This window comes from Astyanax mexicanus, chromosome 19 (genome assembly GCF_023375975.1).
Source record: "Astyanax mexicanus isolate ESR-SI-001 chromosome 19, AstMex3_surface, whole genome shotgun sequence".
Lineage (NCBI taxonomy): Eukaryota > Metazoa > Chordata > Actinopteri > Characiformes > Acestrorhamphidae > Astyanax > Astyanax mexicanus.
In genome coordinates this window covers 39055971-39073730 of record NC_064426.1, presented here as the reverse complement: position 1 = coordinate 39073730, position 17760 = coordinate 39055971, and the positions used below count along the sequence as shown (strand labels likewise).

Genomic DNA, 17760 nt, shown 5'->3' with positions numbered 1-17760 from the left:
TCAATTGTGATGATAAAACACCTTTTAAAACATGAACTGGAAGATTTATTATTATACTAAACATCATACTGGAATGAATTCATTTTAGCATGCTGTCCTTGCTAAGAAAAATGTATAACATTTATGTATAATATTGTGGGCAATATGTAAGCCGATCAGGTTATTATTGTGACAGGCCTGTTTCCTCCACTACAATTAATGAAACATATCAGTTCTAATCTTTATCCAAACCCACTTCAGCCACATCTTTGGGCTCAATAACTAGTTTGTGTATCTTTTTACTCACTGTAATTGTTATAATATATTAAGACCTGGACATGCACTGTTAAATCCCTTAATCACTGGTTTGATTTGAAGATCTGAAGCAAACAGCAACCAAACAAAACATGATAATAATAAAGAGGTGACAATGTTTTAACGTGAATAAGAGTTTCCACACTTAAAAACAAATATACTGATACCTTTAAGAATAAAGAGGAACATTTACATTTTTCTTTATATAAGAAAGTGGCTTCCTTTAATAAAAAATACTCAAATTTATTAAAACACATTAAAAGTTGATAAAATTGGCACACAAACCAACTGTTATTTTCTGATACAAAAAATATTTTTTATTTACAGAATATTAAAAAAAAGGAAAGAAGACGATTAAACTCTAAATGTTTTTGTCTTTTTTTTTTTTTGTAAAATTATATTTACACTGACATGCCAAATCTCATGGGATAGTCCCCTAAGCAAACACTTGATTGATATACATACTGCTATCCCAGGACTTTTGGCACAGTGGTGTATTATGTATTGTAGAAGAAAACTTGGTAACACTTTATTTGGATGGTTCATTGTCGATGACTCCTAGATCCTCAGCTAACATTAATCTAAATGTTTATTAAATGCAATTTAACTTTTAGTTGAGTCTTAAAGATTCTCTATGTAACATAACCCTAAACCCAAACTCTCAAGCCCTATGCCTTAATCTAAACCTTAAAATCTAACCCTAAAATGCTAAGATTAGAGTTTTAGTTTAGGGTAAGCTGTAGGGTTGTATTAAATATCATCATTGATAATCATTAAAGTTCAGTTGCATTTAAACGACATACAATTTAATGTTAAGGGAATTTTAGTTGAGAATCTATGAGTCATCTATAATAAACCATCCGAATAAAGTGATACTGAAAAGTTTAATGTTACAGGCCTTAAGGACAGTGCTTGGAGGATATGTACACAGCTTTGCTGCACTAGGCAACAGTTTTGGAATTGAACAAATAAAGCAAACTGATCTAAGGCTCTGTTCACACAGCGAATGAAAGTGGCCCAAATCCTATATTTTACATAATTTTACACTGTATTGCCAAAAGTATGGAAAAGCCATGGAAACCTTGCTACGCTCTACTGTTCTTGATCTATTCTGAAGATTCATGAAGTTTGGAGGTGTGTAGTGATGTAGTCACTCTGCAGAAAGTTGGTGAACTCTGTGCACTATGCTCCTCAGCATCCGCTGACCCCGCTCTGTTGTTTTACACTGTTGTTTTACCTATTGTGTGAACGTAGCCTTGTTAAAGACAATGAGATGTAATAATAGATCATGTAAAAATTTAATACTGTTGAGAGCAATACTTTTTTTTTAATACTGTTGCAGACATAACTGAGACAAATAGTGCCAAAAAATATCGCCTACAGTTTTTTTTTTTTTTTTACAACAGCTGATATTTTGGGTGACCAACAGAAAACATTGACGCACAACCCTAAAAAAAAAACGTTTGGGTGGCTAAAAAGCTTTTTTTTTTTTTTCGTTTCTGGAAAAAAGAATCAAATTTTATCAACCACCCACGATTAACAACATAAGTTCAATACAAATGTATTTAAAAAATCTTTTTCTAAGGCCACTTGACTTGTATTATGTTGTACAGACATACGCAAAATCAACAATATCATAGTTTAACACCATCAACAGCTGCCCAAAAAACGTGGTGGATGAAAGTAATTAGCTTATTTGTTCCAGGCATAATTATTTATCTGCCTCTGTGAGATTTTTACATTCATCGAATTACAATGTCCTTTAAACAAAGGCATATTTGTTGTGGACTTCCGTGCTCGCTTCACCTCTCCGTTAACCCTTCTTGGATCTTTTCGGATACTCTTGCATATGAAATTCCATTCTTCTGGAAGATTCTGCTGCACTCAGTGATTGCTGAAGATTTGAGCTTTTCAGCACAATGCTGTCATTTTTGATGTTTCACAGAATCATTCTTCTACCAATGCTACGAGTGAACTTGCTGGCCGGAGAGTGGTCGTCTGTGCCCTAGAATGTACTCGTTGGCGTAGACAACGCCTTTGCCCATGCTGGAGCTCATTGGACTGTAGTCCATAGAGACTCCTGAGTCCGCCACAGCCATGTAAGTATATCCTGGCCCTTTCGGCGGCCACGTGTGGTTGGGATACTCGAAGCTCGACTGTGAGGAGAGTCTCCCCGACCCAGAGCTTTGCTGGAGAGAGCCGAGATCCGAATGGGAGGCAGCAGATAACGAGGTATCTCCGCTGGCAAAGAGGGCCTGTAGAGGCAGTGACTCCTCCAAGATGTCATCTTCTTGACGTCCTTCTTCTTTGGCGTGTTGAGAGTTCTGATTGAGGGTGACGTAAGTGTCTTGCGACTCAAGGAGTGATGATTGAGACAGAGCCTGTGGATGTTTCTGAAGGGCCCTGAGCTGCTCCATCAACCAGTGAGTGTGGGGAGGTTCCTTCCATCTGTCGAGTAACCCTGCGTCCATATCTCTCGACTGTAACGGCTCCTCCCCTTGTTCTGTGGTATCTGAGTCCTCTCTGAGAAGGCCAGTGGCTCTAGGCGTGGTTGCTGGTCTTGGGGGAGATAAGTGATTGGGCAATGGCGCTGCCAGACTTGTCTCGGAAAGCACCTCCAAAGGAGAAGGAAGCTCCTCGGTGAAGGCATGGATTGGCCGGGTGCTGCTGTTACTGTGACCCAACCACTCCTGGAATAGATAAAGAAAATCAAAATGGTTATACTGCAGTTTTCTGGGGAATACTTTTGAGCAGTGGTGTCTAATCTTGTCCACCAAGAGCTGATGTGATTGCAGGTTTTCATTCCAACCAAGCAGAAGCATGTGTCATCAATTAGTTGACGATAAACCCATTGGCTATACAAGTAGAATCTATATTTCTGCTGGTGGTTTATGATGAAAACCTGCAGCCATTCTGGCTCTTGTCTGATTAAATTAGAGTGGAAAACCTTGCTTTAAAAGAGCTTTGTTTAATGCTGAGATATGTATTAGTCATACACTACCGATATATAGAAGCTATTTTTGATGTTTGATGACACACTGTGACCGTTACAAAAATTAGTGTGACAGACTGATATAAGACTGTGATAAAAAAAAAAAAATTATAAAAACTAACACCTACCTCTACTAGTCTAGTACCGGCCTTATTCTTAAAAAGGTGAAAAAAGAAGTGTGAAGCAGAGGATGCCAGAAAAGGAAATGCGTAAATAGTAACAGATGCTCTGTTGAATAAATAATAGAAGTATTTTTGACCGCCAGTGTTTTAAAGGACTTGTTAGCCAACATGCATAGACTATAATTGATTATTTTATAACAGTACAGTATAATAGTTTTTTTGTGAGAATAATACAATTGCATGAAAAACATTTGTTAAACTTACACTCACTTAGTCACTCTTATTTAAACCAAAGAGATTAGCCCACTTGAATAAAAAAATGGTCCACTTAAAATTAAAAAAGCGCACCTGAAATAAACATTAGCCTACTTTAAATAAAAATTAATTAAATTAATTAAAATGAACATTTACCCACTTAAAATGAATACCTCAATTAAAATAAAAGTTAGTCCACCTAAAATAAAAATGAACCCACTTAAAAGTAAATTAAGCCCAGTTGAAATAAAAAATGACCCGACTTTGTCTATTAATCGTCTATACCTGGAAATCTCCCTTGTAGACACTGAAGAGACCAGGGAACTTGTGCTCAGGTGAAGGGATATCAGGCCACAGCTTCTTCAACAGGGATCTGTAACGGTTTTCACATTATCAGATACAGCGCAGTTCTGTTGTACGACTGCTTAAAACTCTGTCAGTCACTTAATATATCAATTTTACTCACTTGCGATGGTACACAAGCACAAAAAGTATCAGGAGGAAAAAGATCAAAATGATGACGAGTACCAGTACCACAATCACGGGGTCCAAGTCTGTGGATCACAAGGAAATCATTGTTAACATTTTATTAAAATTCCATCAGAACAGCATTCCTCATGGTGTTGTATTGGCACTTTTAATGTATGAATAATTAGCTCTAAAATATTGGTTTACCACTTGGGGGAGTAGTCCCGAACGCAGGATCCGACCAGGCGCTCCAGTAACCATTATAGGTGATTCCATCAGGTTTAACACGGACAAACACTTTGTATTTGCTGCTGGACTGAAGGCCGCGCAGCGTCAGCTTTGTGGTGGCCTTCACCGTTTCCTGAAATGGGGAATACAACATTTACAACTGTCTGAATAAAATATCTAAATCCTTGTAACTTGGCTGGATGAAATGGCCTAATTATATATTACGATATACAGTATCCAAAGACAGTAAGTACACCCCTCACATATCTCTTATATCTTTAAATGGGACAACACTACATACTCAAAGCTTGAATATAACATAATGGTACAGCTGAGAGTCTATGTACAGCTTGGCAGTATAGATTCTTCTGAAAATAACTTGACACACAGAGCCATTAATGTCTAAATAGAAAAAAATATGCCCAATAGAATCATTGTCCCTCCCTCGTGTCATGTGTTTTGTTAAAGTTACATAATTCCAGTTTCAAATGAAGAGTAAGGCTGGTAATTTTATTTTGGGGGGTTCAATGCTCTCATACTGGCCACTCCATATTTAACATGTCACCTCATGGCAAAGAACTCTCTGAAGATATGAGAGACAGAATTGTTGTTCTCTATGAAGATGCCATATTCTATGCGTAGATTGCTAACAGCACATTGGCCAAGGCCATACAGTGTTTTTCCTGGACAGATTCCACTTAGAATAGGCCTGTTTTAATATTATTCAATATAACATACAATATAATCATTTATAATATCGACATTGTTTGCACCCACCACAGCAAACAACCACAGATAAGTATGCTTTCCTTCATTCTTAAATTAGTTAGTTTTTTTTTCTTTTGTTAAAGTAACTCTGAACAAATTTCTGGCCAATAAAAAAACAAAAATTCAAATTCAGTTCATTATAATATGTAAATTCTATACACATTAAAAGTTTCCTACAGGTTTTACTTTTTTCCTGTTTGTGGTTAAACTATAAAGCCATGAAACAGCTTATCAATTATTCAATCAAGGTTCATTTATCCAACACGTGTCTGTCTGTGTGTATCTAAAATGTCCAGAAACATTATAATAGATGTCTCTCTCTCCAAACTTCTACAATGCACCCTTTAATTCACTCATTTTTCATTGTAAAATACAGTATATTGATCATGAATTGTTGTCCAGCCTTATATAATCAATACACGAATTAGGTGGCTGTTTGAGGACAAAATGATAATGGCCAGAAAGGACTTAAAACTTGTAGCTAAATGTCTTTTACCTACATTGGGTACCACCAATATTCTTTAACTGCATCTAAGCCCACTGAGCCATGTCTTTTGTATCCTGCAATTGGTTGGCACATAATGACATACCCAGTAGTGCAAAACCAGTTAACTTTATCTGTGTCCTTGTATTTCAGAATCAGATCTTTAACGAGAAATGTTTAAAAGATGAGCTTTTAATATGTACCTTCCTCATTGGGTTCCCCTCCATGGCGTATCTGACTTCGTACATCATACTGTCATCCATATACTTGAGGGCAGGTGGCAGCCAGGTGACATTCAGCTGCCCTCGTTGCCCGGTCTTCACCACAGTTACATTGGCAGGAGGGTCCAAAAGAACTAAAAGAAAGAGAGAGAGAGCAAATTAGTGGACTATTATAACCATATATTCATAAATGGGTTTTAATCATAAATACTGCAGGTTACCAAATGGTTACTAAGGCCACAATGTACTGTTCCGCATTGGTGCAGACCTTTAACACCTGTCAATCGGGTGTAAATCAGGACCAGGATGTGTCCAGTGCCTCGTACTCATTTTGCAAGCGAAGCTGTTGTCGGATGCATCCCTATTTCACATTGTTGGCAAGTTAACTGTACATTTGCATCTTTTTTGGATATTTGGATATGTCACTAAGCCTAATAAGAACCACAAGCAATAATGGTTGACCTGTAACAACATTGAAGCCCATTTGGTGCTTTGAAGAACCAAAGAAACAAGGTTTCCTAGTATGAGAAGAAGAATGAAACCAGGCAAAGACCATTTAAACTAAAGAATTCAAATGGTTCTTTAAGGAACTGACTAGGTAGGTATTTTCACACTCTTGGTATTTTTAATCTCAGTGTCTTAATGAGGGAGAGTCACCTGGAATAGTTTTCTCATTGTCTTGAAAGAGTTACTTACTGGAGGTGCTGAACAATAGTGGCTGTTTTACTTCAACCCATCTTATTTGATCAGGTCACTTTTTAAAACTGTTTACTATGTACTTACATATGTGTCACTTAATTGTTTGCAAGTATTTAATAGTAATCTACAATGTAGAAAATTAAATAAAGAAAAACTTTGAATGAGAAGGTGTGTACAAACTTTAGACTGGTACTGTATACAGTGAAGAGACCAAATGGGGCCCATATTTAAGCCCTCCTGATCCCATCACTGACATCATATGGGAGGCCAACATGGGAAACTGACAATGTTCTAGGTCCCAGTTGGTCTACCCATACAGGCCCCACATGAGCATGTTATCTGGGAATACAAATAATGTTCTTTTAGCGCAGTCTAGAGCGTAGCCTATATGTCCTAAAGCCCTGTATACTCACAAACTTGGTCGATGAAGAGGCTGCGATTATAGAGTTCTCTTCCTCCTCGAAACACACACAGGTGGAGCTGAGCAAAAAACTCGATTCGGGGCAGCCTGCTGTAGAACAGCCTCCTCCCCCTCGCTGCCAGCATGGGCATCTCAAACACCTCACACGCACTGCTGTTCTCATTCCTGAACACAGAGAAACACAGATTAGAGTAGGTTATAGGGGTGGATTTAAACAATTGATTTTTCGTTTCAAATCTATCATTAAAAGAGCTGCCATTAAAAGTCAGTCTATACAGTCTGTTTTACAACAATCCCTTATTAAAGCCTTCGATCCATCTGTACTTTTATGTTGCGTTCCATTGATCTTGGCAGGGAATAAAGTTACAGCTAAGTTAAAGGAGAACAATGGTGTAAAATTGCCTTTTGGTGTACAGATTGATGATCCACAGATTATATTTCAATGATATTTAGGTCTGGATTGAGGATTGAGATAATCATTTCAGAATGTTGTACTTGTTCCTCTGCATGAATACTTTAGTGCTTTAGTAGATTTTGAGCCGTGTTTAGGTGTTTAGGATCGTTGTCTTGTTGAAGTATCCAGCCCCGGCGCTTTAACTTCAACTTTCTCACTGATTCTTTAACATTGTTCTCCAGAATCTGCTGATATTGACTGAAATCCATGTGACCCTTAACTTTAATAAGATTCCCAGTACCTGCACTGGTCCCACAGCATGATGGAACCACCACCAACTTTCACTGTGGGTAGCAGTGAAGTGTTTGTCTTGGAATACTTAATTTTAGCTTCATCAGTCCACAGCACCTCATTCCAAAATGAAGCTGGCTTGTCCAAATGTGCTTTAGTGCAAAGTATTATTGCACACTTAAACGGCATGAAATCATGTCCACATATAGAGGTTGGACAGTGCTGTGTGTACAAATGATTTAATGAAACATTAAAAGATAGAAATGCTCTACTACTCTATTTATAATACTACTCTATTTATTTTACTACTGTTGATGTGTGGGGCAGCCATCTTGGATTCTAAACTCCACATTCCTGGTGGGAAATCCGACTTGTAGGTGCGTTCCAGTTTAATGATTCCTACTTATAACTAGAAAATTCCGGCATCTGAGCTCAAATGGAAGACAGCATACGATTGGTCATTGTCTGTATTTGTAAAACAGTTTCCTCACCTGTATTGGTAGGTGTAGGTGAAGGTGTATTGATGGAGGGAACTGTTCCTGCTTTCCCCTTCCTCCCAGAAGCAGGTCAGGTCCCTCATCCTCTCAGCAAAACATTTAATGTTCTCCGGCTCCTCACGAAGCAACTGGGCAACTAGAACAATAAAGGTTTAATTAACGTTAGTAACATTACTCAAACTAGTGCATCTAAAAAAATTAAATGTCTTTAACAATTAAATGAAAAGTTACTTTATTTCAGTAATTCAGAAATTCAGAAAATGTGAAACTCATTTATTATACAGATGTATTAAACACAGAGTGATCTATTGCAAGCATTAATTTAATTTATTGTTGATGATTATGGATTACAGCCAATAAGACCAAGTCCTGCTGGAAAGTGAAAGCCACATCTCCATAAAAGTTGTCAGTAGCTGAGGGAAGCATGAAGTGCTATAATTTTTTTTGCGGGAAAACAAAACTGCACTGAATTTAGACTTGATAATAAAACACAGTGGATCAACACCAGCAGATGACTTGTCTCTCCAAACCATCACTGATTGTAGAAACTTCACACCTCAAGCAGCTTGGACTGTGTTCATCACTACACACGTCCAAACTTCATGTAGCTTCAGAGTTCATCACTACACATGTCCAAACTTCATGTAGCTTCAGAGTTCATCACTACACACGTCCAAACTTCATGTAGCTTCAGAGTTCATCACTACACACGTCCAAACTTCATGTAGCTTCAGAGTTCATCACTACACACCTCCAAACTTCACGTAGCTTCAGAGTTCATCACTACACACCTCCAAACTTCATGTAGCTTCAGAGTTCATCACTACACACCTCCAAACTTCATGTAGCTTCAGAGTTCATCATCACTACACACCTCCAAACTTCATGTAGCTTCAGAGTTCATCACTCACTACACACCTCCAAACTTCATGTAGCTAGAGTTCATCACTACACACCTCCAAACTTCATGTAGCTTCAGAGTTCATCACTACACACCTCCAAACTTCATGTAGCTTCAGAGTTCATCATCACTACACACCTCCAAACTTCATGTAGCTTCAGAGTTCATCACTACACACCTCCAAACTTCATGTAGCTTTAGAGCTCATCACTACACACCTCCAAACTTTATGTAGCTTCAGAGTTCATCACTACACACCTCTAAACTTCATGTAGCTTCAGAGTTCATCACTTCACACCTCCAAACTTTATGTAGCTTCAGAGTTCATCATCACTACACACCTCCAAACTTCATGTAGCTTCAGAGTTCATCACTACACACCTCCAAACTTTATGTAGCTTCAGAGTTCATCACTACACACCTCCAAACTTCATGTAGCTTCAGAATAGATCAACAACAGTAGAATATAGAGACTCATGAAATAGAGAGTTCTATGGCCGAGCAGCTCCATCCAAACCTTACATCGCTAAACAGAGCAATGCAGACCAGCACAGGATACTTTTATAGGCAGTATAGTGTAGATTCAAATCATACAGACTATTTCTAATAATCTCTTATCAAACTATTGATCACTGATAGTCAGTGTTGGGCACGTTACTTCGAAAAAGTAATTAGTTATAAGTTACTGGTTACTTCTCCAAAAAAGTAACTGAGTTACTAACGGAGTTACTACACTATAAAAGTAATTAGTTACCAGTAAAAGTATCTATGGCCTTACTTTTTATTACTCGCCCGTCAAAAAAAAAGGAAATCAATTATGCATTTACTATTATTATTAGAAAAATAACAAACGAAAATAAACTCAAAATGTTGACAAAAATATAATCTAACGAATTTCAAAAAAACAAAACGAAATTCTCCACACAACCAAAGAAAATTACTAAAACTTGTAATACTGAAAAAAACGGAAAAAACGCGTCTGGGGATGAAATTAAACAAACCAAGCCACCCTCAAAGGAAATATGTATATATAAACAAAACAAAATAATGGACAAAAACAACAATCTAATGACAGTTAAATGGTATTAATATAACAGTTTCACCAAAAGAGAATAGAGCTTAGATCGGGCCCAAAACGTGCACGTTCTGCCAGAGCCCGACCCAACCCGAACCATGAACTGTCATTATGAGCCCGAGCCGACCCGATCCGCCCCATAAACTGTCTGTTTTCGGTCTGATTGAATGAGCGAAATATAATCAGAATTATGTTAATTAACACTGTAACATTGAAGCATAGAACTATTATTTAATTTAAATGATTTTTAAGAACAGCTAAAAACAGTGCTGCAAGTCAAACGCGGAGGAGTTCACGTGCGCCCAGAGCTACGTGATTACATATTTCATTTTTATTATAGTTTAATTTTATTTTGTTTTTATTTTTTCTGTTCAGTAAGTTTTTAGGGTGGGCTTGCTAGTTTTTATTAGTTTTCACACTTCTCACACACTGTATCTGCTGTTTCTCTTTCATCTGCCTGGTGCTCATATTGTAATCCCATACATAATTGTGCAGTTTCTCAATGTTTTCTGTCGTATTTTGCTGCTAGCGCGAGCGCTTTACACAAGAACTAACGCCACGAACCACGAGGTGCCGCGCGCTCGGCACAACACCGCCCACTGTATAACTCCGCTGTACAACAGCTTATAAATAAATTAAACACGAAAATGAGGGTATTCTATCAGTAATTTCAGTTCGTTTTAGTTAGTTTTATAAACACAAAATACAGTTCGAGATAGTTATGTTTTTTCCTTTTAATTACCGTTTTTATTAGATTCAGTTAACACAAATGTTTTTCACTTTCAGTTTTCGCTATTTCGTTCGCTTTAGTGAACAATAATAATTGGTTACTTAGCAACATTGTGATTATCACACCAGAGCTTTATATAAAATAAAAATAGGAGCCCGATTTCGGGTCGGTCCTCGGGTCAGGTGGGATTCGGGCAGAGAATCTAAGCTCTAAAAGAGAAAGCAGCACCACAAAAACCGGAGCAGCTAAAAAGAGTTTAACGCCCTTAATTCGGAACTTGGGTTGTCCACGGCAATCACTGAATTGATTAGAGCACGCAAATCGTCACAATTGTGCCTCACTTCACCACGCCAACCCACAGGCACAGCGGCCAGAAGCTCAAGTTCACCGGACAGAGGAGGGGTTAACCAGGGCAAAGCGAAGTAAAAAAAAAGTTAATAGAGCGGCTAAAGTAACGTGCAGTAACGGGGTGTTGGAAATGGTAACAGCGTTATAGTTACAGTCATAGTAATTGGTTAGATTACTCGTTACTGAAAAAAGTAACGGCGTTAGTAACGCCGTTAGTTTTAACGCCATTACTCCCAACACTGCTGATAGTAAACACTTTTCCAGCAGATAAGAAGATAAGAGAGGTATAGCACAGTTGGATGCACAAACAATACATTTGCTGTTGTATTTTTGTTGTTAAAATGCAGTACTATATTTAGACACATACTTTTTTGGTTTTAACATTTTTATTTAGCTTATCAAAGGCTCATTTTATATATACAGCTCTTGAACAAAATAAGAGACCACTTAAAAATGAAGAGTTTCTTTTATTTTACCAAATTAAAAACCTCTAGAATATAATCAAGAGGAAGATGGATGATCACAAGCCATCAAACCAAACTGAACTGCTTTAATTTTTTACACCTGGAGTAAGGGAATAAGTTATCCAAAAGCAGTGTGTGAGACTGGTGGAGAACCTGCCACGATGCATGAAAACTGTGATTAAAAACCAGTATTATTCCACCACATATTGATTTCTGAACTCTTAAAAATGTATGAAAGTGAAATTGTTTTTTTTGTTTTGTTTTTTCATTTTCTGCAAATAAATGCTCTAAATGACAATATTTTTATTTGGGAGAAATGTTCATTTTACTCAAACATTTACTCAAGGAACAACACCAAATATTACATTCTACTCTTACATTTTAAAAAAGGCTAGGCTAGACACTAGACACTGGGCTAAGTGGGCCTGTCATAACTAAGTAAGTGACTTATCATACAATATATGGATATGACCTCAATAACCTTGATATCACCCGCTACGTTTTTCTTAGCAAGTGGATAGACCATTAACGTGAATGAGCCGATATGCAGACTTCCTTTGCTCTTTGAATGAGTATAATTGCATTGATTACATTGATATTATATTATCATTATATCAGCAGTAGGAAATTGCTTTGATGATAATAATATCATAGTAATAGAAATTTAGTTTATCGAAACTAAATTATTTTTGAAACAATATATCATCCAACATAATTAGATATTGATTTGTGACAGGTGGCTCTGGAAAAAAATAAGAGACCACTTCAGTTTCTGAATACGTTTTGATTATATTCCATAGGTTTTCAAATTTTGTAAAATCAAAGAAATTCATAATTTTTAAGTAATCTTTTATTTTTTCCAGGACAGGTGAGATGAGAAGAAAACATCTTCTTACCTTTCTTATCGAAGGTGTGTCCTCTGCACGCGACAGCAGCCAGGAACAGTGCACAGATCATCAGAACGCTTCCTCTGTCACTAGTCATTGTTTTGGCTTTAATGAAGAACAAAAGCAGCGCTTCTTTTTGTTATTCCGCATAACGACGGTCTCGTGCTCTCCACTCCTCTCTCTCTCTCGTGCCGTGTCTCTTCTCCGTGTCTCGCGCGGTAGCACAGACTGTCCTGTAGATATGGGTGATCTCGCGCCACTCACACAGCGTGCAGCGCGCGAGATAAGCACTCCGCGAGCGTTCTGAATTGTTTACTTCTGACTTTTTTAATGAGGAGGAGGGGCCTGTAAAGGGTTTGGGCGGGGCTACAGGCGAGTAGTAACTACATGTACGTTCAAAGTCAGTTTTAAATCACTTTAAAAGGGAGGTTGAGTAACTGTACTATTCTAGCAGACTCCCTGCTAAACAAATCTCCTTCAGACTAAACTGGTTGAAAAGCTGAGCGGCATGCTGATGTTGATTTTGGTCAAGCTGGTCAACCATTGTGGTTTTGCTGATCAACCAACACAATCATTCTTGTCAACCAGTGTGGTCATGCAATGTTGACTGAAAGCCAGCGTATGTTGGTTTTAGTTTGATGGTGTAGGTGGTCTACAAGAATGATCAACCTTTCCAACCATTAATCATGACCACTTGGGTGAACAGCATGACCAGATGGATGGATGGATGGATGGATGGATAGATAGATATTGAGCAATCTGCATGATCAACAGAACCAACCTGATTGTCCAGAAGAACAAATCTGCTTGACCAGCAAGAATACCAATCTTGTTGATCAGCATGAGCAAGCTGGTCGACAAGCAAGACCATTTTGGTCGACAGAGCATGACCACACTGGTTGACCAGCATAAACATAGTGCTTGACAATCTGGCTTACCAACAAGACCACACTGCTTGCTCATGCTGGTCAACCGTTATGCTTTTGCCGAGCAACCAACTTGGTCATGCTGGACAACCAGTGTGGTCTTGTTAGTCAACTAGATGTCATGGTCATGCTCGTTAATACTATTGGTTCTGTTGGTCAACCAGTATGGTCATGCTGGTGAACCAGATGGGTTTTGTTGGACAACCAGCTTGGACATGTTGGTCAACCAACAAAACCAACAAAATCTGGTTTACCAGCAACACCAAGCTGGTTGACCAGCATACCCACTTTGAGCGACAGGGCATGACCACACTGATTGACCAGCATGACCACTGAGATCAAACTGGTTTGCAGTCATGACCACTTTGTTGACTAGCTTCTGGTAAGAAGCTGATGTGGTTTAAATGATATTTTTTGCAATATTTTTAAACATCTGGCTGAGCTCCTCTCAGACTCAGGAGATAATTTGCTGATACCAGCACCTATTACACTTTATGTTTATTTATCACTGCACTTAGATTTTAATGTAAAATTTTAAGAACTGTTGCTGTGCCTGTACTTACTTCTATTTATACTGTACCTTATTAGTATTGAATTAATGTGCTGTATTGTGTAACTGCTACTGGCTGCTAATGTTTCTTTGGGATCAATGAAGTATCCATCCATCCATCTCTATCTAGTAGTATAACAAAGTGCCACATGATGTAGGACAGGAACTAGTATCATATCCTATGACGTCCTGCATTGTATGTGGATGTGATTTCTTGACCAGCATGGCCACCAAGACCAAGCCAGTTGGAAGGCATGTCCACTTTAGTTGACCAGCAAGACCAAGCAGTTTGACCACCACAACCAAATTTCACGACGGGGCACAACCACTCTGGTTGACCAGCAAGACCATTTTGCTTGACCAGCATGACCAAGATGGTTAACCAGCTTGTTTACTAGTATATGGTACTTTTCACCAGCTTTTCAACCACCTTGACTATGAAAGAATAGCTTAAACTAAATGAAACATGAGTTTCTATACATGTTGGATGTTTTAAATAAAAGCAGCAATTGTGAAAACTCCTAGTTGTTGTTTTATTTTCTGTTTTAAGTAGCCACTTTTACTTTTACTTGAGTTATTTTATCACAGAAGCAAGATGTTTACTTGTCTCAGCATCTCAGCCACTCCACCAACCTTTGGGAGGGACCAGTCAGCGTACGAGCTCACTGAAGTGTGATAGCTAACATATCTTCACATATATACTATATATATTCTGTATATATTATATAAGTAGAGGAAACTCCATATCAATATTGATTAGTAAATAAACATACAAAAATAGAGAGTATTCTGTTTTACCAGTAGACTAAAAACGGAGGACAAAGAAATGAAGAAACAGTTGGAGAAGTGGAGAGGTAAAGGAGGAGGTGTTTCAGTCATGTGGAGCTACGCTAACCGGTCTCGTTATCAGAGAACAGCACTCCTGTTTTTTTCATACAACATGTGCTATCAGTATGTCTTACCCTCAGAGATAAAGAGCGATGGAGTCCAACCAAACACAGCCCACCCCAATACTGCCCCAGTCCGGCTGTGTTCAACCTACACACCACTTTTACTACACACAGATACTGAAATCTTCAAGATCAGAACATGGTTGAGCAATGTGACCTAAATCAAGTGTAAAATACTCTATACTGGTCGAGAGATTGTTTAACCAACTACTTTACCAGCAGAAGAATAGGGTATGTTTTTAAACGACATTGGAATCCAGAAGAATCCAGCATGGGAGATGTTTTCTTCGGTCCTTATCTTTTTCTCCTGGTTTCAATTCATACACAACGGTAAATCGACAGTTACAGTAGATACAGGAATCACCAAAGTAATCTGTTGATCCCATAATGCTTCTGATTGTACCTGCACACCAAGGAGAGTCGATTTCGACTCAAAACCACTCCTTTTTCTTCTTCTATTTTTAAAATAAACCGCGCCATGGCCAAACTGTGGTTGAGGGTACCATTCACACCTGCTTTTGGTGGAATCCTGAAGATACCAACCTGGGCCAACCAGCATGACCAATATCAAAATGTTGGTCAAAAACTTAAAAGTTATATATGATATGTTTTAACCTCTTCACTGCTTCTACCTCACAGAGACACCTGAATCCAGAAGAACCTACAATGGAAGGTGTTTTCTACTGTCCTTATCTTTTTTTTCTCCTGTTTTCAATTCATACACAACGGTTAATCTACAGTTACAGTAGATACAGGAATCACCAGAGTAATCTGTTGATCCCATAATGCTTCTGATTGTACCTGCACACCAAGGAGAGTTGATTTAGACTCAACTCCACTCTTTTTTCTTCTTCTATTTTTAAGTGGATGACTACAGTCTTTATTCTTCAGATTTTAGTTCTTGTAATTGTAATTCTGAAAGACCAAACAATGCTTTACCACTGTGAATGAACCGCACCACGGAATCCTGAAGATACCAACCTGGGTCAACCAGCATGACCAATATCAAAATGTTGGTTAACTAACTTTAAAAGTTTAAAAGTAGTATATGGTATGTTTTTAGCCTCTTCACTGCTTCTACTGTACAGAAACACTGGAATTCAGAAGCTCCCAACATGGGAGATGTTTCTATTGGGTCCTAACTTCAGACCTTTTGATTTGGAGATCCATCTCATCTGCTGGTGTTGATCCACTGTTTTATATCAAGTCCAGAGTCAGTGCAGTATTTTACGGGAAAATCTTACAATACCTCAAGTTTTCCTCAGCTTATGGAGATAAGGATTTCATTTTCCAGCACACTAGGCACACTGCCCACACTGCCAAAAATGTTTCCATATACTTGACATTAATTGGTTTGTAGAATGTTGAGAAGGTGACATGCCTTTCCAGGTGTTGTGCCAAATTTTCAAGTACATTACATATATAATAAATATTATGTTATATATGTATTATTATATACATATATAACAAATATTATGTTATATATATATATTATTATATACATATATAACAAATATTATGTTGGTGTTACACTTCCAATTCTGACATAAATGTGTCAAGAAATACTATAGACTAGATTTTGATAAAGAGCTGATGTGGTCTGAATTATAGCTTTTTTATGCTTAACCAGGCAATACACTGATATGCCAGATGACAGTAACTAGCATCATATCCCTTGACTTTTGCCGGCTAACGAAAGCTACACTGCTACCATCCTCCCACTTAACAGAGAATGTTATAAATATGCTTACGAACGTTATGCTTCTGAACGTTAAGCAACGTTCAGAAAATGATTCTAGGTAGGTTAGCCTGTAACATTAAAGAAATAAAGTTAAACGATTGTTCTAAAAAAACATGTGACATGATAAATGGTTTGCATCACAACATTATTAGAACGTTTCTCACATGACATTCCCAGCTAGACGAATACTAACCTTATAGAATCATTAAAAGTAACATTCAAAAAACGAGAAAATTGCAGAGATGTTACGAGAATAATAAAAAAACTGTGAATAAAAACATTCTAAGAACAGTGGCTCTTGTTCAACCTCACTCACAAGATAACACCTCACAACATATACAGATGTGGGTGTTCCCAAGCCGTTTCTGAGGTAACACTTCCAACAATTTACATACAGGTTTTGTCTGAAAAATTTAGAATATCATTGAAGAGTTGATTTAGTTTAAAATGTGATACTCATATAGATGCATTACACACATTGACTTATTGGCTTACAACTAATGAAAACCTAAATATCAGAGTCTCAGAAAATGTGAATATTATATAAGACCAATTGGTACTTTGGGCAGCGTTGGCAGTGTGCCAAGTCCTGCTAGAAAATGAAATCTGCATTTCCATAAAAGTTGTCAGCAGAGGGAAGCATGAAGTGCTGTAAGATTGCTGTTAGAAAACAATGCACTAAAAAGTAACTTTTCACTGATAATATTTTTTTTTCAGATGTACCTGTACTGCATGTACTATGATATTTGGGATGTCAGAATAGTGGCTCAAATGCACCCATTGATGTAGGTTAAACGTAATGTTTCCCACATTACAGTACACGGGGGTGTTTTACAGCAGGCTCTGTTGTTTTTCTGCTTCAGGAGGTTGTGGGTTACCGGTGGCTATCAGGAACCGGAGCTGCAGGAAGCTCCTTTCGGCGAGCACACTTTTCTGCATAGCTAGATAAAACAGAGCCCAGCAGGCGTGCGGTGTACAGTCGTAAATCAGATACTATCAGAGGAGCTCTACTGTTCGTGACTGAGGACAACACTGTCAAGTGCATTCTGCATTC

The 17760-nt window shown here is 37.8% G+C and overlaps 2 protein-coding genes across 2 annotated transcripts in view; one reads left to right on the top strand and one right to left on the bottom strand.

The window, feature by feature from the left end:
* Positions 1 to 17760, top strand: part of elof1 (elongation factor 1) — a 515825-nt gene that overhangs the window by 455789 nt on the left and 42276 nt on the right. The gene's annotated exons all lie outside the window — the stretch shown is intronic.
* Positions 663 to 12742, bottom strand: epor (erythropoietin receptor). The gene is made up of 8 exons (XM_022665107.2): positions 12549 to 12742; positions 8129 to 8270; positions 6945 to 7117; positions 5815 to 5966; positions 4339 to 4492; positions 4130 to 4217; positions 3949 to 4036; positions 663 to 2984 (listed from the first exon to the last, which is right to left on the bottom strand). Exons 1-8 carry the CDS (start codon positions 12634 to 12636, stop codon positions 2259 to 2261), a joined length of 1611 nt encoding a protein of 536 aa, XP_022520828.2. The 5' UTR covers positions 12637 to 12742; the 3' UTR covers positions 663 to 2258.